The following is a 25,922-nucleotide window of genomic DNA, read 5'->3' as shown; positions in this document are numbered from 1 at the left end:
TAGATAAACTCAGGTACCAAGAGTCACTTGTCCAGGACAGCCAGCTATCCCAGCAGTCTGCTACCACACCTAGCTCAAAATCAAGTTTCTTTCTTTCTTTTTAAATATTTTCTTAGTTGTAGATGGACACAATACTTTTATTTACTTATTTTTATGTGGTGCTGAGGATTGAACCCAGTGCCTCATACATGTGAGGCAAGCACTCTACCACTGAGCCACAACCCCAACCCCAAATCAAGTTTCTTAAGAAACAATTTTAGAAATATGTTATCTGGATGTTTTAATAAAATTAATATTTCATATCTTTCTTATGAAATGTGTCATTTCACTTCTTTCATCATAAATATGTAATATACAAAAATGGAATGAATTTTTTCCCAAGACCCACCACATGTACAGCCCACATCCCTTCCAACTTTCCCTCAGTGTGCAATTCCAACATTTTTTCACGTGTGATGGCATATACATGGCTGGGAATCACTGAGAGATCTGGCTAAAAATTTTTGTGGAATACTTATACAACTGGAAAAAAGGATGAAGTTGTTACCAGCTGATAATTGTTGGGGCTGCCTGATGAGAATTATGTATGAAAACAGACACTTCTACAAGACACACGTGCCAGGACTAGCAAGACAAAGTGTGTCTAATGTTACCATTTGTTTAAAAAGGGGAGGGATACAAATATAATCGGATGTGTGTATTTCCCTGTAGGTGAAAAGACGTTTCTGGAAGCATATCGAAAATCTGGGGAGAGACGTTGAGTGACAGCGTAGGGGTAGGATCTGGGAACACCTCATGCGGGGAGAGGCTGGTGGGAGGCTGGAGGCTTTAGCCTTGAATCAAGAATGGCGACTCTGAGCCTTAGGAAAGCTGAGGCAAGCTCTGAATCTGTCCTTTGAGGAGCAGGACGACTCTGGAGGACACTGGGAAAAGCAGGCGGGCCCGAGATGGACACTGAGAGGCTTGGGTTGTGGGTGGCTTAGGGTAGCATCCCCTGGCCACCAGGGGGCAGTCGGGCCCGCTCCTGAAAGAGGGCGAGGAGGGGGCGGGAGGCAGGTCACTCCCCGGAGCTGGAGCAGCCGCCCCTGGACTCCCTGAGCCTCGGGACCTCGGGCCGCAGCCACCTCCTTCCTCCTTCCTCCTCCTGGAGGGCCTGCCTGCCCGGTGGCGGGATCATCCCGACCCTACCCCGCCTCCGGGCCCCCACCCCACAGGGTCATCTCAGTCCATCCTGAAAGCAATCCTGAGGGATGCACACCCATTTTGTAGAGGAGAAGCTGGAGCATGAAGAGGTTAGGGGACTTGTACAGCCACACAAGACTAAGCACGGTGACCTGGGACACGTCTTGCCACTCTCAGAACGGAAGCTTCAACCAAACCAGGGTTTCCATCCACTCTGCTCCCCTCCAGGACGTTCTCCACACTGCAGCCAGGGGGACCCTTGGGAGCAGCGGGGCACAGGTCTCTTACCTCTTCTGACCACCTTTCTCAGCTGGCACTGCCCTCAGGGCCAAGTTCAGTCCCGGACCTCATGCCTCTCGGGGCAGAAGGCCCTGCGCATCTGCTGCGGCTTCGCCAGGACCGACTCTCCTGCGTCCCCCTTCTGTTACTTAACTTTAGGTCCTTGCTCTCATATCACTTTGTCCAGGGAGCCCGCCCTGTCTTCTGCCTCCCAGAGAAATCCTGAGAATCTACCTTAAAAATGTTAAGATTTTACCTCAAACCAGGTGTGGTGGTACACACCTGTAATCCCAGTGGCTTGGGAGGCTTGAGGCAAGAGGATCAAAAGTTTAAGGCCTCAGCAAATTAGCAAGGCCCTAAGCAACTAAGCAAGACCCTGTTTCAAAATAAAAATTAAAAAGGGGTGGGAGCCAGGTGTGGTGGCACTTGCCTGTAATCCCAGCAGCTGGGGAGGCTGAGGCAGGAGGATCAGAGTTCAAAGCCAGCCTCAGCAACAGCGAGGCACTAAGCAACTCAGTGAGACCCTGTCTCTAAATACAAAATAGGGGGCTGGGGATGTGGCTCAAGCGGTAGCGCACTCCCCTGGCATGCATGCAGCCTGGGTTCGATCCTCAGCACCACATACCAACAAAGATGTTGTGTCCGCCGAGAACTAAAAAAAAAATAAAAATATTTAAAAAAATTAAAAAATAAATACAAAATAGGGCTGGGTATGTGGCTCAGTGGACAAGTGCCCCTGAGTTCAATCCCTGGTACAAAAAAAAAAAAAAAAAAAATTACCTCAAGACTGACTGCTTCTTCCATCCTTCCCCAAGTCCTTCATGCCAGGAGAATGCAATGGCTTCCTCATGACCACCCGCTGCTCTACAGAAACCAGAACAGTGCTGATATGTGGGTGTCTCTCCCACTAGAATGGGCACTAAAAAAGGCAAGGATCCCCAGTACCTAGGACTGTGCCAGGGGAAGGGAGGGAGCATCAGATCAACGCTCAGTTCTTACTTGCTGAGTGGCTATTTGATGTTTCTCCCACTACAATGTCAGCTCTTGAGGGCAGGGGCTATGTCTGTCCTGTTCACAGTGCCCGGCACATAGTAAGTGCTCAGTAAAAACACTATAATGTACAGGTGAAGCGATTCAGGCCCAGAGGGAGGAAGGGATATGTCTCTGAGGGCAGAGCAGCCAGGACCAGTAACTGGCTCTCCTCCAGCCTCTGCCTGCCCAGTAGCTCCTTCCCTCCCCATCCCAAGCACACGCGAGCCTTTGGTTCACTGAGTCAACACAGTTTATTACTGAACTGCACTTTCACCTTCACACAAACTATTTCAAAGAGCTGGAACAAGTGGGGGTGGGAGGGGGGACAGGTGCCCCTCAGGAGCCAAGACCCCTAGGACAGCTTCCCCGGACCAGGGCAGGGGAGGGAGCATCAGGCCGCCAATCTCCGGGCACCAGCTCTCCACGTGCACACGCACAGCAAGCCAGCAGCTCCTCACACATAAATACAGACACGCTTAACAAAAATAGTATATCATCTTCACAAGGAATAAAAACTAGTCTGGAATATGTACAGCAGAGAGCCCGGGGTGGCCAGTGCTGTGCTGGGACCCCCAGGGATGAAAGAGGCCAAGGGTGGAACAGAGGAGAGAGAGAGGGAGGCCTGAGGGGCTCCTGGCCAGGCCACTTTGACCTTGGCAGCCCTGCTGCCCAGGCTAGACAGAGTGGGGCAGATATCTGCCTGGCCAGGCAGGACAGGCCCCTCCAGTCATCGCCCGCCCCTGGCCCGTGCACCAGGCTCTCCTTCCTGCCCGAGGTAGGGAAGACCCCAGGGCTCCTACAGCTGCTCCCTATAGCTCCCCTTTACCTGTGGGCTGAGGTGCCTGAACCCCAGACCCGATAAGCAGCAGCCCAAGGCAAAGATGCCACAGGCTGATCTCGCAGGAAGTGGGGCAGCTGAGGCCATAAACAGCTCTGGGGCACCTGTCTTGGGCCCAGTTGGTCCCTCAGTCATAGTTATGGGAGACAAGGAGGGGACTAGGGTGGTGCTAAACCGCAAGGGCCACCCTAGCTTTAGCATGGGGTACTTCCTGCAGCTGGAGCCTCCTCCCTCCTAGGTGAGACTAGCCTCTAGCAGAGGCTTCTGGAGAACATTCAGACCAGGAGGGGACTGGGGCCAGGCCAGAGGTGGGAGGAAGTCCTGATCAGCTTCTTTATCCCAAGTAACCTGAACTGCTAATTAGTCAAAAGTGGCCTCTAAATGGCTCTTGGGGGTAGAGATGGAAGGAATAGGGGCCCAGGTCCAGAGGGGGGTGGGAAATGATCAACTCTGAGGCCACAAACATCAAAACAAAGGCAATCTAATCTCTTTCTGGGGAAGAGGTTCAAAAAACTTTCTAGCTCCTTAGAGGAAAGCAGTCTCCAAGGCTGAGGGTAGCAAGGTTCTGCCAATTAGGTAGGGCCCTCCCGCCCCCAGCCACCCCCACCCCCTGACAGCCTTCATGGGACAGATTTTAGGGAAATTTTGTGGATTTTGAGGCCAAGAGAACTGAGGTATGGGGGAAAGTGGCTCTCACAGAAGTGTGGTAGATTCTAGAAAACTAACTGCAGGGGACCAGGTCTAGGCCCAACCCAGGGATGGATGGTGGGCATGGGCTGCATGTAGTGGTTCTCCTGGTGGCAATAGTGGCTGGACGGAGGGACGCAGTGGAGTGGGGTGGGGTGGGAGGGTGAGTGGGTGGTCAGTGTCTGGTCATTTCCGACTGAAAAGCGAGCCCAGCAGAACCACGCCGGCCACAGTCATGCCCGTCAGGAACCAACGGTTGAAGCGCTCCTGGCCCTTCCGGCTCTCTGCTGCCGCATTATTCCCGTAGAGTTCCACAAAAGTGTCCTGCAGGAAAGAGAAGTGAAAGCACCATTTAAATCCTCAGACCTAATGTGGCTGGGTGGGAGAAGGCACCATCTGTATGCAGTGGTACCTGTGATTTGAAAATGGCAGCATCAGGGCCCGCTGTGGGCTAGTTAAGGGCTGCCCTGACCCCCAGGTGGGCATGGTGAACCCAGGTTATTGCTGACACAGGTAGGGGGGAAAGAACTAGGACTCCAGCAACATGGGAGGCTGAGGCCCTAAGCAACTTAGCAAGACCCTGCCTCAAAATAAAAAAGTTAAAAAGGGGTTGGGGATGTGGCACAGGGTAGAGCATCTCTGGTTCAGTCGCCAGCACCCCCTCCCCGCCTGCGGCCAAAAGAGCCAGACGATGCAGCCTGGAAGCCACAGAGGAGCTTGGGTCAAATCTGAGTGGGGCTGTGCCTCGCCCTTCCGCTGCCACACCAGAGGGGGAGAAGGGACTGAACTAGATTCCCAGAATCATTTAGGGGCAGACTCGTTCTTGGGTCTTTGAACTAGAGGCCCCTTCTCCTTCTAGAGGGAGCCTCTGGCAGGGCAGGTTGGAGGATGAGAAGACCAGGGCTAGCAGGGAGGCTTCCTTATGTGGTCTCTGAGACCCGTACCGTCCCACCTAGGGTTGTCATTCTGAGCCCAGAGGGAGGTGAGCAATAGCCCTCTGCCCTGAAGTTCAGTCCTGGGAAGCACAGGACAGGAGGAGGGGGCTGTGGGTAATGACCCAGCACAGGGAGCAGGGCCTGCAGGGCTCCTTCTGAGAGTGAGCTTCAGGCCAGCTCAGCTTTTCACCTTTCCCACGGCCTTCAGTGCAGATCTCCCTGCACAGCTCAGGAAGCTGGGGTTCTAAGGACCAAAGGGCCAGATCATGGTAGCCCTGCTTGGGTCACCAAGCTTGGTCAGCAAGCATGGAACCAGAACCTAAACCTGGATCCAGCCCCAGGACCAAGTGGTCAGTGTGTGCTATGGAATGAATGGACCACTAGCTGGCTCCAGAGGCCTGCTTAGCCTCTACTACGCTCTCCCCCGGCACCACAGCATCATCCAGTCCCAGCTAGCCAAGCGGCTGCTCCCTCACACAGGGCCTGCCATCTCCAGTTAGCCTCAGGACCCACCCATCAGTGTGCTGCCGGGGGTACCTATCTGCCCCACTGATGACCCCCTTCCTCCATGTTCTCTGCAGGGTAGAGGGGACATTCTCACTTCAGTGCCACAGGGATCAAGGCACTGACTGGCTCCAGTCCCCACTCATGTTTCTAAGAACACACATCAGGTCACAGCACACTGGTGCTTAACCCAGGCCCACCCCCAGCAGCATTCCCCTGCACTTTCAAAGCAGCGTCACTTATTTTTGTATCCCTGGTACCTAGCAGAGTGCCACACACACTGAGCTGCAGATCTGGCTGCAAGAACCCTCAACATTTATTATGCCCTTAGGGGGGCAGCAGTGCCCATGAGTTGAGCCAGGTGGACAAGAGGACCCTGGGGAAGCAAGCAGGTGGGGAAGGCCCCTCCACCTGACCACTCCACTTGGTCCCTCAGAGATCGCCACGTTCAAGGCTTCTTCATACCTAGAATAAAGTCCTCACTGCTTACCCCAGCTGGCAAGACCTAGCGAGCCCTCTGTCCCTTTTAACCCTAGGCACACTGGCCCCTCTGCCGATTCTCCTGGCCACCTTTTCTAAACAGCACCCACTCCATCTCTCTCTGCTTACTCCCAACCTTGCTTTATTTTTTCCCTCAGCATGTCTCATAGCCAGTCTGCAGACTTTGTTCTGTGGCAACCCATCTCAGTACTGGATCTTTTTTCAAGAGTGAGAAAAGTTCTATTACTTGTACAAGCAGGGCGAGCACTCCTATACTAGCCCATCTCTACTAGATGTGTCCTGATGAGGGCAGACATCCTGTCTTGTTCCTGTACATCCAGTGCTCAGAACAGTGTCTGGCACAGAGCTGGGGCTCGATAAAGATCATGCGCTGCATAGTGACGTTTTGGTCAATGACACATAAACGATGGTAGGCCCATAACATTACGGTGAGCTGAAAACTTCCTCTCGCCTGTCTGGCTGGGGTCAGAGTTCTTGCCATTCCAGGGCACGAGGCATCCTCATGTGTCTGCGGGGTGCTGATGCTCTTGTGAGCTCACAGTCACAAGAGGAGTGTAGTGAGCACAATTCCGTACAGTACATAAGACTTGATAGTGACAATACATGGCTGTCACTGGCTTGTGTATTTATTACACAACCCTTATTATCATTATCTTAAGGTGTCCTCCTACTTATAAAGGCCACGGTTACTGCGCAGCAGTCAGGCCAGCAGCAGCCTCAGACAGCTCCTGTTTACTGCGCCCCTCCCTCGATTGCGTTGCCTCCTCTTGTGCAACCACCTAGGTTTGCTAAGAACGCTTTATGATGTTCACAACAATGACATGTCTAACACGTTGCTCAGGCTGTCTCCCAGTTGTTAAGCAGCGCGTGACTGTTCATGAGTAGAACAAACGTGTCACTTGTCTACTAAGTACCAGGCATTGTTACTACATTTCACCATCATCAGAGTCCTTAGAGAGAGGTGAGCTCCCTATCACAGTGACATGAGTGAGGCTTCAGGAGGGAACAGAGAGTTAACAGCAGAGATGGAATTGGGCTGTAGGGCTGCCCAGTTAAACGGTGGGTGCCCGGGCTGGGGTGTAGCTCAGTGGGAGAGTGCCTAAGGGCCTGGGTTCCCTCCTCAGCATCCCTCAAACAAAAAGGCAAATCAAAGAGAGTGCAGCTACAGCAGGACAGTTTTCTTATGTCAGGGGTTGGAGACTTGTCCCGTCAGTCATCTGACTGTGGAAGCGGGGTTGAGGTGGAGCCCAGGATCTGGGGAGGGGCAGTGGCTGCCCAGGCCTCCCTGTCTTCCTCTCCATCCTGACCTGCCTCTATAGGTTTTGGCAGATGAGAAAACTCTATGGAAGTTGAAATTTTTCTTCTCGAGTTATTTAGGCCCAGATGAGGACACCACAACTTCTGTATGATGTGGGAGAGTACCAGGCTGGGGGAACCCAGGAGGAGTGAGGCAAGGGCCAGAAGACCCTGCTTATCCCAAGGGGCCAAATGTCCCACAAGGAACCAAGGACACTGGGGCTGTAGCCAAAATGGGAGGGGCCTGACTCTCTTGATGGGAACTTTCCTGAAGTAGGAGGCTGACAGCCACAGGAAATTTTCAGCTCTGGGGCTTGGGCTGGAGTAAACAGGCCCTATCCCTGCAAGGACACAAAGTGTCCACTGTCCAGGAACAGTCATTCCAGAGTAGAGGGGACATTCTCATTTCAGTGCCACAGAGAACAAGGCACTGACCGGCTCCACTCCCCACTCATGCAGTCCTGGCCGGACAATCCCCGTTTCAGGAGCTCCTTCTCCTGGGGAGGGGTGGTAGGATTTCCAAGGGCGTGGGTTCTGGGGACTGCTTTCGCAGAGAGTACGAGCAAAATGAGGCGTGCTGTTCCAGGGCGGGGGCTGGAGGGGCGGTGGTGTGGGTATATTTAGCCCATGGTTCACACAGACACACTTGGAAACAAACACAGCCATTTTCTCAGTGGGTGGGTGGCTGCTCTGGATAAATAAACAGGACTGCAGAGCAGCCCTGGTCTGGGAATGCAGAGATAAGCCCCACCACTTCTAGGTAGCTCCCACTGATTTTAGCTAGGCCTGGCACAGGTGGGCAGGGGTAAGGCTGGGGTTCAGGGAGGTCTCTAAGGTCAGAGAGGCTTCCAGGAGACCCCGGCCGGAGGGCCTGTCTGTATCCTTAGCTTGAATTACGGCAAAACGGGAGAAGTTTCTCTTTGGAACTGACAGCTTCCATGGGGATCCATGGCCATTTGTGACATGTGACGGTTAATGACCTTCATAAGAGGGTCATGGACTCCTAGCCAGGCAAACCCCATAAGTCTGCAAGGTCAATCCACCTATCCATTATGGCTTCCTACAGCCATCTCTCCTGATGTGGTCCCCAGGAGAGCTCAGGCTAGCACTACTTTTAAGGTCCTTCCTCTGACTTCAGAGCCTCTAATAGTCCTGACCACACATGTGGAGGGGCCACATAGGTACTCCTGCTTCATGCCCTTGTGCCTTTACCAATATTGTGCCCTGGAATTGGTCACCCTCCCACCTCCCTTCCTCAGTCAGCTGGTGGGAACTCCACTGCAGAGTCGCCTCTTCCCTGCTCACCTCTCCTCCAATTCTGGGAGACACATCTCCTTTGTGACCCCAGGGTAACTGGACTTTTGTTCATACTACAAATATTTATTGAGCACCTACTATGCTTCAAGTCTGGCTGAAAATGCAGCAGCGAACATGGCTGCCACGAGTTTATGTTCTAATCCATTTTCAATGGCAGTGAGATTAGCTCCAATGGTCTGGAGTGAAAAATTCTCAGAATGTTACAACAATTTGTGGCTTGCGAGAGGGCCACGGTATATAGATACATAATTTGGCCAGGTACAGTGGCAAATACCTGTAATCCCAGCAACTAGGGAGACTGTAACAGGAGGATCACAAGTTTGAGGCTAGCTTCAGCAAATTAGCAAGACCCTGTCTCAAAAAATTAAAAGGGCTGGGGATGTGGCTCAATCTCAGTACCACTTCCCCATCTCCAAAAAAGAGATTCACAGTATGGATGTGGCATTTAAAATTTCATGGGTAGATAATTAGCACAAAAATGTCTAAAAAGACTCTTGTTGGTGGGGTTGATAAGACAAAAAAAAAAAAAAAAAAAAGTGGAGAAATGATGTCCTAGTGGAAAGCAGAGAAAAGGGCACAAGAAATACCCAAGATAATTTCAGAGATGATGGGGTCTTGAAGAAAATTAGTTGGGGGAGGTGACAGCACCTGAGGTAGGTGGAGTGGTCGGGGAAGATCTCTCTAATGAGCGAGGTTGGAACTGAGAACTGAATGACACGGTGGCGGAGCCAGGGAAGGATTAAACTATTTTAGGTGAGAGAGAGAGAGCATCCCAGCAGAGTGTACTAAGGCCCTGCAGAAGGGAGGAGAGGAAGGGCTTCCCTACTTGAACCTTCCTGTCTCTTTGCTAGTCTCCTCTGTCAGTCTCGGAGCCAGGCAGGCGGGACCAAGGGTACCCAGGTCTGGCATCTGCCCACCCACACAGGCACACACCGACTTCAGCTAGATCTCTGCCCAGAGCAGAGGACAGAAGGATTCAGATCCCTTGGCAGCTACCTGTGACCCTGAAGGAATCAGGTAAAAAGGTTGGCATGACACCCAGAGGGAGAGGCTTAGGTGCCAGGGAACCACCCATGCAGCCAGGGGCTGTTTGGTCCCTGCAGTCCTGCTTGAATCTGATCTGTCTTCTGTCATCCTTCTCTCTCACGTCCCACATCTCAATGCTTCTTCCTCGCATTTTGACTTTGAACAGGTTATTTCACCTCTCTGGTCCAGTGTCCTCACTGACTAAACAAGAATAAAATAACAGTTATTATGGAAGCTAATATTTTTGAACATTGGAATGTTTTCCATCTGCCAGGCACTAACCTAAAGCACTTGACCTGACTTGACAGGTGATTTTTGGTCTTGCTTCCCCCACTAGACATGTGTATTTTGTCCCCTGTATCTCCAGAACGTGGCACCACAGCTGGGACACAGCAGGCACATTCTAAATGAGCCTACAGTAGCTGAATAAATGAATGCTTTTTTTTTTTTTAATCCTTGCACATTTCTCAAGAACCATATTTCCAAAGGGGAAAACCGAGGCTCCAGAGTTTACTCAGGCCTCCTATCTTAGGTAGAGTCAGAACTGGGATTTGTCCTACTTCTGTTCTCCTACTCATTCTGATGTCCCATCTTGCCACCTCAGTCCCTGTTGTCTGCCCACAGAAAACCCAATCTCTGCAACAGCAGCAGCTGCTGACATTTCTTGAGCACAGAGCCCATGGGCATTCTTCTTTCTCGGCCCTTAGTGCATGTTCATCAGCCATCTCTACAAGCTGCCCATGGGTTCCACTGTTAACTCCACTCAGCTGATGATCTTGACTGCTCAAGGTCACACTGGGAGCTGGTCACCTGGCTGATCACCTTGCTGCCAGCTTTGATGAAGTGCTTGCTCGGTTTCAAAAGGGCAGTGCAATCTTCTCCAGTCGCTACCATGGGCCACCGGTGCACACTTCTGTGAGGGAAGGAGGTCCTTATTCTGAGCTTAGGTCAACTGAGGCTCAGAGATACTGAGACTTGGCCAAAGCAGTTAAGTAAGAAAGAAGCCAGTTTTAAGCCCTGGTATGTTGTATGTTGGGCAGTGAACCCCATATTCTGGGCCAGGGCTATGCCTCTGGGTCCCCCTAGGTGGGTAAAGTGGCCCGAGGCTACCAGCTGAATGACATGCTCTGGCCCAGCCAGCTGAGAGGAACTGGGTAGAGGGAAAGGATGTGACGAAAACCAGGAGGGAAAGTGAAACCCTTCCTTCCTGGCTTCAGTGGGGAACAAGTTCTTGTGCCAGACGGGTTCTTCCTTCCTCTTGAGGGACTCTGGAGACCTTGGGCCCACCGCTTCCTTCCTGCTTGGTTATTTCAGGAAAGAGGTAGGTGGAGAAGAGGAAGGGGCTCTTAGCAGCCAGGGAAAGTGCCAGGGACATCAGGACTATACCTTGCCTGGCCTCTCATAGCCCTGCACGGGTAAGCCATGAGTCACTTGCAGAGTCACTTTCTGTGCCTGGTCTCAGTTTCCTTGAGGTAGAAGCTGATAAATGCCTGCTGAGTAGACAAACAGGCCTTGTTAGGATATCCCTGAGCGAGGACGGAAGGGGGGCAGACTGAGAGCCTTATCGCTCTCCTGGCAGGGCGCTGCAGGCGGAGACTCGGAAGAGGTGAGGTTTGTGGTTGGAATCCACTTCCCTTGGCTTTCCTCGGGGAGCTGTTGGCCTCTATGATGTGAGAGGAATAAGCCTCTCTCCTCTACCCTGGGAAATGTAGTCTGCATGGGAGAACCTGGAGAGGGGGTTCAGGGAGAGGCTGCGATGGTGCCGACTGCAGGGCAAAATACCTCGGCCCAGCTAGTCCCGCTGTGGGCACCATGGCCCTTGGACTTCTGAAGCCTGGTTTCTCTTGCCCTGATATCACAAGGTGATAGTGGTATGACCAGCTGGTAAAAGCCATCCAGGGAAGCATAGCGACCTTGGTGCTCCTGGCTCAAGGGAGTGTCCTGAGAGGCCTGAGCCTTTGGGCCTTGGGGACTCTGGAGGCACGTCACAGCACACTTTGTATTAATCTTCCTCCATTCTGCCCCTCAGCTGCCAGACTCTCTTCCCCCGCCTCCTCCCCCACCATTAGTTCTAAGAAGCCATGAGCCTGACAGATTGCGCTCATTTCTCAGAAAAGGAAGTGGTTGTGCCGGGAGGAGATAACACCCCGCTGGGGAATCAAGAGAACTATCAGGCCGCGAGCAAGCATGGGCCCTCCACCTCCGTGGCTCAGAACCAGGCCGGGAGACCATTCAGACAGGCTTTTATTGAGGTAGATGCTCGATGGGGTTCACGACCTCATGCCCTGGGAGTGATAGTGACACAACAGCTGGATTTTACTAAGCAAGTGCTTTGTGCATAATAACTCACACAATGCAATGACCATGGGGGATTGCTGTCTTACTCTCTACAGTACAGATAAGGCACAGTAGAGGGGTAAAGTCACTCCCAAGGTCACACCAGTCATCAATGGTGGAGCCCAAGCCCTCCATGGTTCCTGGTGGCTGACACATGTGCCTCCTGAGCCTCATTTCATCCCTGGGAATTCCATATCCTTTCACAAGTGATAGCCATAGTCCTCCGCTCTTCTAGTACTCAGGTTGAAGGCCAACGCACACCCTTGAAAGAGTCAGATTCAAGAGTGACCTTCCAACACACCTGCCCAACAAACAAGCCTTTAACAAGATGTTCTCCCTAACACCCCACTTCACAGACAGAGAGGAGCCCACAGAAAGATGGTGCTCAGATCACACAGCCAGGTCTGTTTCACTCCAGGTGGACCCCGCCCTTGGCAGTTCAGTCACTCCTAGGGCATGCCCAGCCTATACGCTGGCGATGGGAAGCTCACTCCCTTTAGGTGGAACATTTTGCTTTTGGATAGCCCCTCAAAACCAGACAGCTGCTCCCTCTTGGTGAGCTGAACCGCTGCCCACGGGCCTCTGTTCTGGTCTCTTTGCTACTCATCTGCAATTTTTTCCTAAGAAAGCAACATAGGCAGGCAGAAACGGCTTTGCCAGCCTTGCTAGGGGCCCTGGTCCAGGCTCTGTGGCGCTCGAGGAGTATCAGTTTCCTCTTTTGTGAAATGGAGGTGCGATCTGGACCAGGGCTAATTAACTCCTCTTCCCACCAAGTGAGCTGCCAGAGTGCAAAGTGGCCAGGTAACCAGTAACTCTCGCAACTAGACAAGATGTTCAACCTTGGGTCTCACCTGAAAAATGAGATAAAAAATGAACTTCAAAAGAACCCTGTTGAGGAGTCAATGGTAACATGTGTGGAGCTCTTGGAGCTACGCATGGCACAACAGATCATGTCAATGCCAGCGATGACAGTTCCACTATTAGGCCAGGCTCAGCTTGAGTCCTGAAGGCTTCTCCACAGCCTGAAGGGCCTCAGGGTGTCCTTGGCTTCCTCACAGGTTATGGTCTGCTCAATCCCAGGAACTTTGCCCACACCAGTTCCTCGGCCAGCCTCCTAGGCATGTATCTCTCAGGTTTCAATCCATAGGTCACTTCTTCAAGGAGGTCAGGAAGTTTATTGGAAAGTTCTAAAAAAGCTATATCTTGCATTGTGCTAAGGCCACAGGCAGGATGGATTGGGGTAGCAACCTATAAAGACTAGGGCCAACCTTCTCCCTAAATTTCTGCTTCCTTCTGAGATCCTTTTTCCCCCCTTTTTCTTTTGTTTTACAGGGGATCAAACCCAGGACCTTGTGCAAGCTAGGCAAGTGATCCACCACTGAGCTACACCCCTATCCCTTTTTATTTTGAGACAGGGTCTAACTCCTGCTTTAGCCTCTAGGGTACTGGGATTACAGGTGTGCACCACTGCACCTAGCTCCTTGGGCTCTGTGGTCCAAAGCAGCTTCTCCTTCCTTGCCACCCAAGGGTGTGCCCGCCCCCTCTTCTGGAGCCACTCAATGCTGGATGTATGTGGTGGAGGACGAGCACTGGCAGATGGTCAGTGGAGGAGGTTTTGTGTTCCAGCTCTCTCACTAGTTTGCTTGGGGAGAATCCATTCCCTGTCTGGGAGGACAGTACCTCACAGGGACCCTGCGGTGCTGTGGCATGAGGAGGAAGATGAAAGGAACTCACTCACGGACAGATGAGCAACTGCCCACTGCCCGGCTGGCTGTCTCAAGGGTGTCCAAAAGATCCAGTAACTAGTGTCTACAGTAAGAAGCAACACTCAAGAGCAGAAGGACATGCCACAGGAAGCTCTGATCCTTCTTCACCTACAAGCCTGTTGAGTCTCGCCCTCAGGCTTGAGGAATCCAGGGGAAGAGGGCAGCGGGCACATCCCTTTGAGTGGTCAGGGCAAGCTCCTTTGAGTGGTCAGCCTTGCTGGGCCAGCCCTGGTGGCCTCAACCTCATCACCCCAGCACTGCTTCAAACTAGTCCAGACAAGTCCTGGGTATTTTCAGCCACCTTTATCTGATAGGAAATGTTTGGAATTCCACAGAGGGCAAGAGCTCTGGAGGATTTGGGGATGGGTGCAAATCCCTGCAACCCTCTTCCCTCCTGCTCTCCTCCCCCCACCACATGCGTAAGTGCACATACACTCTCCAAGTAACCAAAAACTCAGTGCTGCAGGCTCCTGCAGGGCTGCATTTCCCACATTCCAGCTCCTTTAGTCTTCTTCCCCTTTCATCTCTGCCTCACTCAGCAATCCCCCCCTCAAGGTGCGGGACTGCAAGATGCCTGAGCTGATGCCCGCGGGGCTGGGTACTCTACTATCACTGAGAGAAGGGACATTCAGAGGTGTGCTGGTTATAGGCAATGCCCAGAGCACTGGTAAACTGCAGAAGAATGCTGCCGCCACCACCAGAGACCCAGAAGCAACCCACTGTCCCACCTGAAGTGAAATCAAGAATGTGTGATCTGTGGTTTAACCCCCTCCCTGAGCAAATGGGACACTGAGACCCAGATGAGGTAAAGAGACACCCTGCAAGGTCTCTCAGAGGATCAGCACAGAGCCTGGCCTCAGGCCTCCTGATCCCTGGGGTCAGCAGAGTGGCTTCCAAACCCAGTTCTGGGAGGTCTGGGCTGCTGGACCAGGGGCCAGACCCTTTACTCTCTGAGCCCAGTGTTTGGCTAAAATGAGAACGGCTGAATCTATTTCACAGCCTTGGCAGAATTAAATGGTCCATAGTAAGCACTTGATAAATGTTAGCTCTTATTTTTTTTTTTTTTTTACAGCCAAAAATGAGTGACTCAGATGGGTGCGGTGACACTCATAATCCCAGCAACTCAGGAGGCTGAGGCAGGAGGATCACAGTTTGAGGCTAGCCTTAGCAATTTAGTGAGACTCTGTTTCCAAATAAAAAAAAATAAAAAATAAAAATAAAAGCTAGGGAAAAGACTCAGTGGTAAAGCATCCCTGGGATCAATCCATAGTACTAAAGCCAAAATATGCTTCTCACAGGACCTCTGCTTTTTTGTAACTATAAACAAAAAAATAACAGCTAATATTTGCTGGGCTAATATTTATTGCTTGATTTCTCAAGATCTTCTAAGTAGGTGTTGTCTCCATTTTACCAACAAGGAAACTAAGACTCTGAGGTGTGATGAGGCTGAGGTCACAGGTTACTGGTGAGGATGTGTGAAGCTCCGCAGCACATTAAACTGCCAGTGCAGTGGGACCGGTGGAGAAAATCACGATGTTCTTCCTTTTGTCACTCTTTTTCCCATGCAATTTTTACTGAGATCTGCTACTCTTGGACCCTGGAAATTGGAGATGACTGAGGATAGGGGAGCTCATGCCCCCTGGATTCCTAGGTGCCTCCTGGGGAGAAAGCAAAGGAATTCTGAATGCAGGCTCCTCTGGGCTCAGCCAGTGCCTGCAAAGAGGGCCCCTCATAACTTGGGGAAAAAACATAATGCCAAGTCGTACTGGAGACACTGTTAGTTCTCTAAGACAGGACATCTTCATGAGCCAGGCTAAACCTGTGGAGCTGCAGGAAGGTCAGACAAGCTGCCCTCCTCACCCCTGGACACTCACGCATCCATTGGGTCTTTATCAAGTGCCCACTAAGTGCCAGGCACTGGGCTAAGTGCTGGGGATAGAGCAGTAATTAAATCAGATGAAAACCCTACCTCTATGAGTTTATAATCTATGAGAGGAGGCAGGCACTAATAAATAAATGTGTCAGATGGTCACAGTGTAAAAAAGAATAAATGTGAGAAGAGGCAGAGAGAAATCCGAAAGAGGCTTAGAATCTGTGATGAGGGAAAACTTTTTTTATTTTTGTGGTACTGGGGGTTGAACCCAGGGGCACTTTGCCACCCTTTTTATTTTGAGTCAGTCTCATCAAATTGCTGAGGCTGGCCTTGAACTTGCAATCTTCCTGCCTCAACCTCTCAAGTCCCTGGGATTACAGGCATGCACCATCGTGCCTGCTAGGAGGCAACTTCTTGAGGAGGCTTTATTCAGACACCTGAATAAAGTGAAGTATCAGGCGCTGCAAGAATTCTGAGAAAAGGGAGTAGAAATAAAAAGTGCAAAGTCCCCCAGGCAGGAACATGCCTGAGGTGCTCCAAGACACAGGAAAGAGGCCAGTGTGGTAGAAGCTGGTGAAGGAAGACATCCACAGTAAGGTCTGGAGACACTGCCAGACCGTGCAGGGCCTTGTAAGCCACTTATGGCCTTGGACTTGTGGAATGGCTGCAGCGTTCTAAGCAGAAGAACATGACTAACTTTGGTTTAACAGGTTCCTGGGGCTGCTGGGTTAAACCTCCAGGGGAAGGCAGAGGCAAGAGGTCTGGTAAGAAGCTGATACAGCCACCCAGGAAAAACAGGATGGTGGCTCACCCCGATGGTGCCAGGGAATCTGAAGTGAAGTAGATTTCAGAATTTAATAGAGCTGAAAGGATTTTTCTTTCTTTCTTTTTTGGTGGTGCTGCTACTGGGGATTGACCCCAGGGATACTCCTACCACTGAGCTACATCCCCAGTCTTTAAAAAAACTTTTTTTTTTTTTTTAAACTTTGAAACATGATCTCAATTAAGTTGCCTGGGCTGGCTTCAAACTTGTGATCCTCCTGCCTCAGTCTCCCAAATTGCTGGGATTATATAGGATTATATAGGCATGTACCACCATGCCCAGCTCCCTATTCATTTATCTGTTTTTGAAACAGGGTCTTACTAAGTTGTCCAGGCTGACCTCAAACTTGTGATCCTCCTGCCTCAGCCTCCTATACTACTAGGATTACAGAAGGGAGCTGAAAGCGTGTACTGATGAATTGGATTCAGACTGTGGGAGTTGTCTTTTGTGTTCTATCTACAAAAGGCAGGCAAAGAGTCACTCAAGGATTTTTCTCCAGCTTGATAAATATGGAGGCCTAGAAGAAGAAAGAGGCAAAACTATTTCTTCTGCTCTCATGGAGGCAAAAAGGATTTGCTCATCAGGCCAGGAAAGGTGGATGGCAAGAGGAGGACGAAGGAGGGGGTTGGACGGACAGTGAGGCAAAGGGAGAGCAGGGGTCTGCTTAGGCTGTGGCTGCCCCACTTTCTTTCCTTTTTTTTTTTTGGTATCAGGGATTGAACTCAGGGGTCCTGGACCACTGAGCCACACCCCCCACCCTATCTTGTATTTTATTTAGAGACAGGGTCTCCCTGAGTTGCTTAGTGCCTTGCCTTTGCTGAGGCTGGCTTTGAACTCGTAATCCTCCTGTCTCAGCCTCCCAAGCTGCTGGGAATACAGGCTTGACCCACTTGACTACCAGGTACACACAGGGCCACAAAGCAGACAGGCTCAGGTGGGAATAGGTAGCTTGCTTTGTTAGTAGAAGGGGAAGGACAGCAGGGCCGTGTAGGCCTAGGAGGCAGAAAGTGCTAGGTGACAGACAAACTGACCGATTGAATGAGGTGATGGCAGGAGGTCAGGGTGTATAAAAGGACTTCCCAAGTCCTTCCAAATTAATAAGTGAGCCTGGGTCCAAGGGCCTCCCCTCTTGTCACTCCTTCAGTATCAATCAGGTTCTAGGCTGAGGCTCAAGTTCCCATTCCGCATGAACAAGACGAGGAGGTCTGAATTCACTGAAGCAGAATTTTAGTGCTGGAGGAAGCACAGACCCATCTGGTCCGCTCCATCCATAATTTCAGCCATTCCTGTTTTTGCCTTATCTATTTATTTATTACCTGTTATTATTCACTTAACATTTTTCTTTGTTTTAGAATTATTTTTGTAGTTGTAGATGGACACCATGCCTTTATTTTATTTGTTTATTTTTATGTGGTGTCGAGGATCGAACCCAGTGCCTCACACATGCTAGGCAAGTGCTTTGCCACTGAGCCACAACTCCAGCCCCTACTTAACATTTTTCTATCAATTGTTGCACTTAAACCTGTTCTTTCTGCATCTTTCTGCATTTTCCTCCCTTCCCAAAACTTTGCAAATCCTTAAATCCTCTCCAGCTCTCATCTGTCATAAGTTGCAGTGGACCTATATTCAAAATCTATCTAGAATGTTAGCACTTCTCACCACCTTCACTGCTATTATGTGATCCAAGTCAACGTCATTTCCTACTGGTCTTGTAGCACCTCCTTACTGGACTCCCATTTCTTGCCTACCCCATGGTCCTTTCATCACACAGCAGCTAGAAGGGTTCCCATCTGCTCAGAATCCTCTACTACCTGCCCAACCATCTCACTCAAGAAAAGACCACGGAGTCCTAGCATGACGCACACAAACCTTCATTTTCCACGGCTTCCTCTCCTGCTCTGTTCCAGCCATACTCTCTCTGCTCCTTCTCAAACATGGCCAGGCATACCTTTTTCACCCTGGGGCCTCTGTACTTTTCCCTGTGTCTGGAATGTTTTTTCCACAGACTGTTTCAAAGTATACTCCTTCAGGATTTATGACACAGCTCTGCTCATATTCCCCCTCCTCAGGGCCTTTCCTAATCACCTTTTAAGACAGACACCAAAGCTGTCTAGCACCCCCATATCACTCTTGGTATGTAAACCCCACGAAGGCGGGTAAATAGCTAAAATGGAACTTGGCATACAGTAGATGCTCAGTAATTATTTGGTAAGTGAAAAAATGTCACAAAAAGGCAATTTACTACTACCATAAATAGAAAACAGTATCATTTGCCACAGATAGAAATCACCATAAGATACATTGACTATTAAAATAAAAACTGTCCATTTGTAAGTATACAAAGATCAATAGAACACATCCTGATCTTGCTCCAACTTTTAAAGAGGAGCTATGTGAGGCCCCGGGCAGGAGAAAGTTCAGGACAGTGAGCCAGCCAAAGTTTGAAGCGACCACACAGGTGAACTGTCCCATACCTTGGAACCACAACACAAAGAGACTGAGTCTCGGGGAAGGTGTAACTTGGTTGGACCAATAGAGCCTGCTCAGGGTCCAGGAAGCCCTCTCTTATGCCAAGGACAAAGCTAGTAGAACTGCTGAAGAGAATAAAGGCCAAAGAGGAGTGTGGCAGGCTGGAGAGGCCTCGTGGGGCTGCATCGTGGGGGACAGGCACGCATGAACCTGTAGGTGAGGTCCGTGGAGACCAGACAGCTGAGAGCAGAAATGAAAACAGGCTAGGTCCCAAAGGACAGCAGCTTCAATCCCGTAAACACCAACCAGGCATTGGGGTTCAGGTGCAGGTCTAGAGACCCAGCTGAGCCCAGGGGGAGGACGGGGCTTCCCCAGTCTCTTTTGTCAGTGATGATGAGTAAGCTGAGCAGAAGCACCACCAATCCAGTTACCAGTCCTACCAGAGCACAGCCACCCTGTTGGTCCCCACCTTCCAGATGTTCTCTTTCATACTCTCCCCAGGTCCAGCCAGCTCCGCCCACATGGACCCTTGGAGATTCCATCCCTGTTTAGAGAGGCCCATCCCTTGGGACTGTGTGAATATGGCTGCAGGTGCAGGGGGTGAAGCTAGAGCTGCTGTAACTGACAGGCCAGCAACGCCTGACCTACATCTCCACGGTTGGTTGCATGAAAGAAAAATACCAGGATTGTCGTTGGTATTCTCTAGATGCAGCTGGTTCTGGGATGGCTCCCTCCGTCATGCAGGACTGTTGTGAGCAGGGAGCATGGTGATGAGCTGGCTGGGACAGGACCCAGGACTGGTCTCCCAAGCATTTCCTGGCTCTGGAAACCTCCCTGGATTTCAGACTATAATCTTCCTTCTACCAAGGCCCTCCACTGAAGTGTTTTTCTTCTTCTTTCAGTATATACTATCCTTATTAAGGATGAGGGAGGGAGGGACATGTGGCCAAGTGGCAGAGTGCCTGACTAGCATGCATGTGCCCTAGGTTTAATGCCTAGTACCACCACCAAAAAAAAAAAAAAAAAAAATAGAAGAGGTATGGTGACACCTGCCTCTTTTGGGAGGTTAAGGGAGGTTGAGGCAGGAGGATCACAAATTTCAGGCCGGCCTCAGCAACTTAGCAAGACACTATCTCGAATTAAAAAAAAATTTAAAAAGGGGCTGGGGATGTAATGGTATAACACCTTCAGGTTCAATCACCAGTTAAAAAGAAAAAAAGGAAAGAGAGAAATTAATTGACTGACTGGTTTGGAAAAAAAACTTCCCAAACTGAACAGTTAGTTGCTCTTATTAAACCACTGACATTTGGAATAAGGGCTTAGTTTTTCACACACACACGTATGAAAAATAAATAAATCAATAAAGCATTTTGAAAGGCTGCATGGTATTCAGAACAGAACCCAGGTCTTACAGTCAGGAGACATGGGATCTCTCCGGCTCTGTGGTGCCTCTAGGAGGCTAAGGTCATCTCAGTTAAGCACCTATGGGCCTCACTGTTTTACATGACAAGAATGGAGGATTGACCACAGGATGTCTAAAGTCTTCTCTTCAGCTTCAAAGGCCTATGATCCTATCCCTGGTCCTCTTTTGTCCTCATAAGGGAGCAAAAGAGTATAAGGAAAAGGAATACTGTCAGGAGACAGAGACTGTTTTAATCCTAGCATTCTCCAGGCCCACTTTTACAGTGTTGGGGATGGAATCTGGGGCCTCCTGAATTCTGAGCAAGTGCTCTGCCTGAGCTACATCCCCAGCCCCCAGCACTGCTCTTAATTAACTCACTATCTGACCCTAGGCAAGTCACTTCATTCACCTCACTTTCTTCATATATAAATCAAAGACCCCAAAGTGCACTGGAAAGAACAAGGTAGGAAGCTGCTGGCACCATTTGCTTCCCTTCCACTGTCCACCCATTAGCATATCCCTGGCCTCTTAAAGGGCCTGCTCCTCCCCTGTGTTGCTGGTACATGCACACACACACACACACACACACACACACACACACACACACACACACCAGTCCTTGAGAATAACAGGCTCCAAGAGCTGTAACAGAAACTGGTATAGACTATGGGTCCCTAGTCTCCTTCTGATGTCAATAAAAAGAACACTGCTATTTATTGAATATCTTGGATGTGCCAGGCCTTTATGTGTTTAAAATTCATATTTTTCAGATGAGGAAGAAATTCACAAAGATGATATGGATTCACTTGCTCAAGATCCTGCAAACACAAAATGGAGGAGGTGGGGGTTCAAACTCAGAAATGTTGATATTGGAGCGGGTGTCCTCCTTACTGTAGAAATGTAGGTGGAGCAGGGATGGCAGGAAGGACTCGAGTCTGAAAGTCAGATGACCTCAGTTCCCTCCAGGGGAGGAGGAAGACCCCATGTATCTCCTAGTGTGGCCAGAGACTCAAGGAGTCCTTTGGACTTCTCTAACCATTGTGGTCTTTTCCAGTCTCATGAACTAAGCTGCCATGAACTGGGCCTATATATTGGTATAGGTCTAAAGCACGTGACAGGTGTTCAGTGAGCACCCATGACACGACTTGGAAATGTATACTTGCTGAGTTGGTATCAGTGGGGGCTGTCAGAAGATCACCCTCCAATCCTCAGGCATCACTCTTTGATGAGCACTGGGGTTGGAGGAAGGACAGAAAGGTAAATGGAAGCTGCAGGTCTCACTAAAAGGGTCAAGTGTGTGGCAGAGAAGGCAAGCATGCCCTCCAGAAGGAGCATCAAACAACAAAGAAGAGAACAAGAGTCAGAGAAGGGCAAGAAACGTCACAGCAAGTGAGGGAGGGAGAGCTAGTGAGCAACCAGGGCTTCAGATTGGATTTGGATTGTCCTTTGACCTTAGGACTATTCTTTAACTTGTTTTGGGCTTTCTAATCTGGACAATAACATGTTTCCCAGGCAGGGTTATTGTGACAGGATTAGAAACACTACACAATGGGCCTTGAAGTACTCTGCACATGGTAGACATTCAATAAATGGCAGCAACTGTCATTTGTCATCAGAGCTGGGCCATCTCTAGAGACTCCTCTGATGGCCAAAAGATGACTTAAGGCTCCCAACAGTAACTAGGGCTCTGGGTGGAGAAAATCCTCAACAGAACCCTAATGAGATTTGGAAACTTTCTGGGGGAGGAAGGCAGGCAGCTCAGCCCAGACAACAGGCCTCAGATCTGACATATGTGGGTTCCTCCTGGGTACTCCATAGTTTCCTGGCCATTCATACTTATCTGCATTAGACCCAAAGACCATGAGCTATTCTTCCTGAGAGGCATTCAGGAATGTTCCTTAAGGTGTTAGAGGATTAACTTGGGTTTAATCCTGGCTTTCTGCTTACTAGCTGGGCCAGTGACCACTGCACACCATTTAACCCTTCTGATCTTTAGTGTTTCCTCATCTAAAAACCTTCCTTGTTGGATGGCTGCAAGGATTACCAGATAATGTGCCTGTACCTGGCACAAAGCGACAATTTCAAATGATACATGAAAGTATATTTTGCATCCAGGGTTTGGTACTAGAACATACTCAACAAACACAAGGTACCAAACTACTCTGAGGGTGTTCAGAGAAGACCATGCTCCTATAAAATGGTGACACTGACACAGGTATGGGCTGGCAATACCTGCTAAAATCACCTTTTGACTCAGCAATTCCACTTCCAATGATCTATGTCCCACAGCTATATTGTATTTGTACATGGGTCAAACGACAAATAGAGAGAGCTATGCACTGAGTTATCACTATTAAAATTACAAAAGACTGGGAAAAATAAATATCTACCAATGAGAAGTGAAATGGAATATGGGACAGTGCCCTGTATGGAACACTGTGGAGCTATTTTTAAAAAAAGGACTGGGCTGGGGATGTGGCTCAAGTGGTAGTGCATTCGCCTAGCATGCATGAGGCACTGGGTTCGATTCTCAGCACCACATAAAAATAAAATAAAGATATTATGTCCACCTAAAACGAAAAAATAAATATTAAAAAAAAAAAAAAAGGACGAAGAGCTGGAGTGACTCAGAGGTTTTAAAAAAAAAAAACAGCAATCAACACTTGACTAGGACACACGCAAGGCACTGGGCTCTATCCCCACAGCACCATGAAAATAAAAATAAAAATAAAATAAAAAGAACAAGAAAACCGTCTGTGGACCACTCATACATAATCTCAAGAGATGCTGTTGAGTGAGAAAATGAAGCTGAGCAAACAGTACATGACTATTTGTGTAAAAGGTAGGGAAAACACGTGTGTCCTAGAGTCTATGTGCCCTGGCAGGGAACTGGAAAACTAGGAGATAGGGGGACATTTGACCTTTTTGAATTTTGAACTATTGAAATATATTAACTATTCCAAGAAAATTAAAAATGAAAAGAAGGAGGGATCCTCCCATAGAGCTGGCTGGGACTCCACAGAGACTGGCGAGCTGATACCATATTGGAGAAAAATGCCAACTCTGGTATTTGCATCCTAGACAACAAAATCACTATTACTGTAGAACCATCTGCATTCCGGCTGCTACCATCTCTGACCCTTTGTCCTTGGATGCTGCTAAGCTAGGAAAAGCCCAGGATCCATGCTGAGGCTCCTCTGTCCTCTAGGTTACATCTGGCTACAACAACAAGAAGGTTCTGCTACCCACTCCTTGGAAATGTTACAATTTTTATATGAGACTATTTTAACATGTACAAAAGTAAAATGATAAAATGAACCTATTACTCTGCTATCACAGTTATCAATTCAGCGCTGGTCTGGTTTCAACTTTTCTCCAACCACTTCCCCTCACCCTCATATTATTTTGAAGCAAATCCCAGATATCTCAGCATTCTTTTCTTTCCTTTTTTGATACTGGGGATTGAACCCAGGGGTGCTTAACCACTGAGCCACATTCCCAGCTCTTTTTAATTTTTTTGAGACAGGGTCTTGCTAAGTTGCCCGGGCTGGCTTCGAATTTACAATCCTCCTGCCTCAGCCTCCCGAATCCCTGGGATTACAGGTGTGTGCTATCATGGCTGGCTCTCAGCATGTATTCCTAAAAAGTAAGGAACTTTAATAAAGATTAAAAAAAAAAAAAAAAAGCTCACAAAACCACAATATCATTATTATGTCTAAAATTTGAAAAAAATCTCAGAAGGGTTTTAAATATGATCAAAACTCTTTCCCAAAGAGGGCACCTTCATTCAGTATGAAACATTAATGCAGTGTATATAATAGGCTCTATGTACAGCTCATCATAAATAATTCAGATAAAACCTACTGAAATAAAGGTGTTTCACCAACAAAAACACTAAGGTGACATAAGAGTCGTTTCCAGATCTTATTAAAGACTTAAACGTGAAAGGCAAAACTTATACAAGAAAATATAGACAAATATCTTTAGGACTACAGTTAAGGAAGGAAGAATTTATTCAACAAGACATAAAAGGTACAAATCATAGAAGAAAAGACTACATTAAAAGAAATTCTAGCTATCAAGAGATATCATGTCAGGCGCAGTAGTGCACACCTGATATCTAGCTACCAGGGAGGCAAGGAGGATGATCACAAGTTTGGTGCCAGTCTGAGCAGCCTGAGAGATCCTGTCTCAAGATAAAAAGGGCTGGGGATGTAGCAGAGTGGTAGAGTGCCTTCCTAGCATGCATGAGGCCCTGGGTTCAATCCCTAATACTGCCCCCCCCAAAAAAAAAGAGAGAGTTCATATAAAGTTAAAAGACAAACCACAATACTTATAACATATACAGATGAAATATTAATATTCAGAATATATAAAGAATCCCTATGAATCACTAAGAAAAAGTCAATTCAAAAGAATATGGAGCAAAGACCTGAACAAGTATTCACAAAGAGGAAACATGAATGACCAACAGATGTTAAGATTCTCAGCCCCATTTGTAATCTGAGAAATGCAAATTAAAACCACAAGGTACCATCTCACTCCCACAAGCTCCACAAAAGTTTAAAAGTCTGACTATATCACATACTCACAAAGATGTAAAGCAATGGAAACTCACACTGCTTATGGCAGTGTAAATTCATATAAATGGAGAAAAACAACTTGGCATTACCTTTTAATCAAGCACTTCCACTCCTGAGTCTATCCCCTATAGAAATGGTTCTGAAAGGGAGGTCCCAGGGCCAGCAGCAGCAGCAGCAGCAGCAGCATCTGAGAATTTGTTGGAAATGCAGCAGTCTGGGCTGGGGATTTACCTCAGTAGTAGAGCACTTGCACTGGGTTAGATCCCTAGCACCATAGAGGGCCCCAACAGACACAGAATCAAACACTGTGGGGTGGAGCCCAGAAATCTGTGGTTTAACCCTCCAGGTGACAGGCAGCTAAAGTTTGGGAAACAAGGCCCTGGAAAAATTCTTGAACAGGTACAAGTGTGGGAGACACAGTGTTTTGCAATAGCATTGTTTGAAATCATAAAACAAGCCAACAACCCAAATAGTCACTGATAGTAAAATGGACACATAACTTGAGACATATGACAAAAGCAGATAAAAATGGACTAGAGGGGCTGGGCTTGTGGCTTAGTGGTAGAGCGCTCGCCTAGCATCTGTGAAGCACTGGGTTCGGGCCTCAGCACCACATAAATATAAAATAAAGATATTATGTCCACCTAAAAATTTAAAAATAAATATTTAAAAAAAATGGGCTACAGCTATACATATAACATGGACAGATCTTACAACATTGGATGAAAAAGCAAATGCAGACAAACATACACAGCATGTTACCTAAACGAATTCTAAAGGCATGCAGAAGAATATTTGGCATTATGTAGGGGTATATGTGGAAGGAGTTCAGAAAACACCATCCCCAAATATGCTGCTTGGGTATCCTGATTACTTCAAACTGAGGGCACTTGGAGGAACAGCAAATGCAGGGAGGGGCTTTCTCTGAACTTCCCTTATCTGCCTGAAGACAGACCCTTCAAAGGTTCACCTCTGTCATGAATACCCTCCCAGGGCATCTCATCAACCAGAAAAGATTAACTCAAGAGAGGAGACTGCAGATTGATACCATTCTCAGACAAGATTTTGCCAC

The 25,922-nt window shown here is 48.8% G+C and overlaps 1 protein-coding gene across 4 annotated transcripts in view; it reads right to left on the bottom strand.

Annotated features, from left to right (window-relative positions):
• Positions 1-2,720: 2,720 nt before the first annotated feature.
• BCL2L1 (BCL2 like 1) overlaps positions 2,721-25,922 on the bottom strand; it is a 53,134-nt gene continuing 29,932 nt past the window's right edge. For all 4 annotated transcript variants that reach the window (XM_081291543.1, XM_081291544.1, XM_081291541.1 and 1 more), the window contains exon 3: positions 2,721-4,342. In XM_081291543.1, coding sequence (XP_081147669.1) covers positions 4,205-4,342 — 138 coding nt within the window. In that variant the 3' untranslated portion in view covers positions 2,721-4,204. The remainder of the gene's footprint in view (positions 4,343-25,922) is intronic.

Source organism: Spermophilus citellus (genome assembly GCF_964194105.1).
Source record: "Spermophilus citellus genome assembly, chromosome: 4".
Lineage (NCBI taxonomy): Eukaryota > Metazoa > Chordata > Mammalia > Rodentia > Sciuridae > Spermophilus > Spermophilus citellus.
The sequence above is the reverse complement of the archived record's forward strand: the minus strand, read 5'-3'. Positions and strand labels throughout refer to the sequence as shown.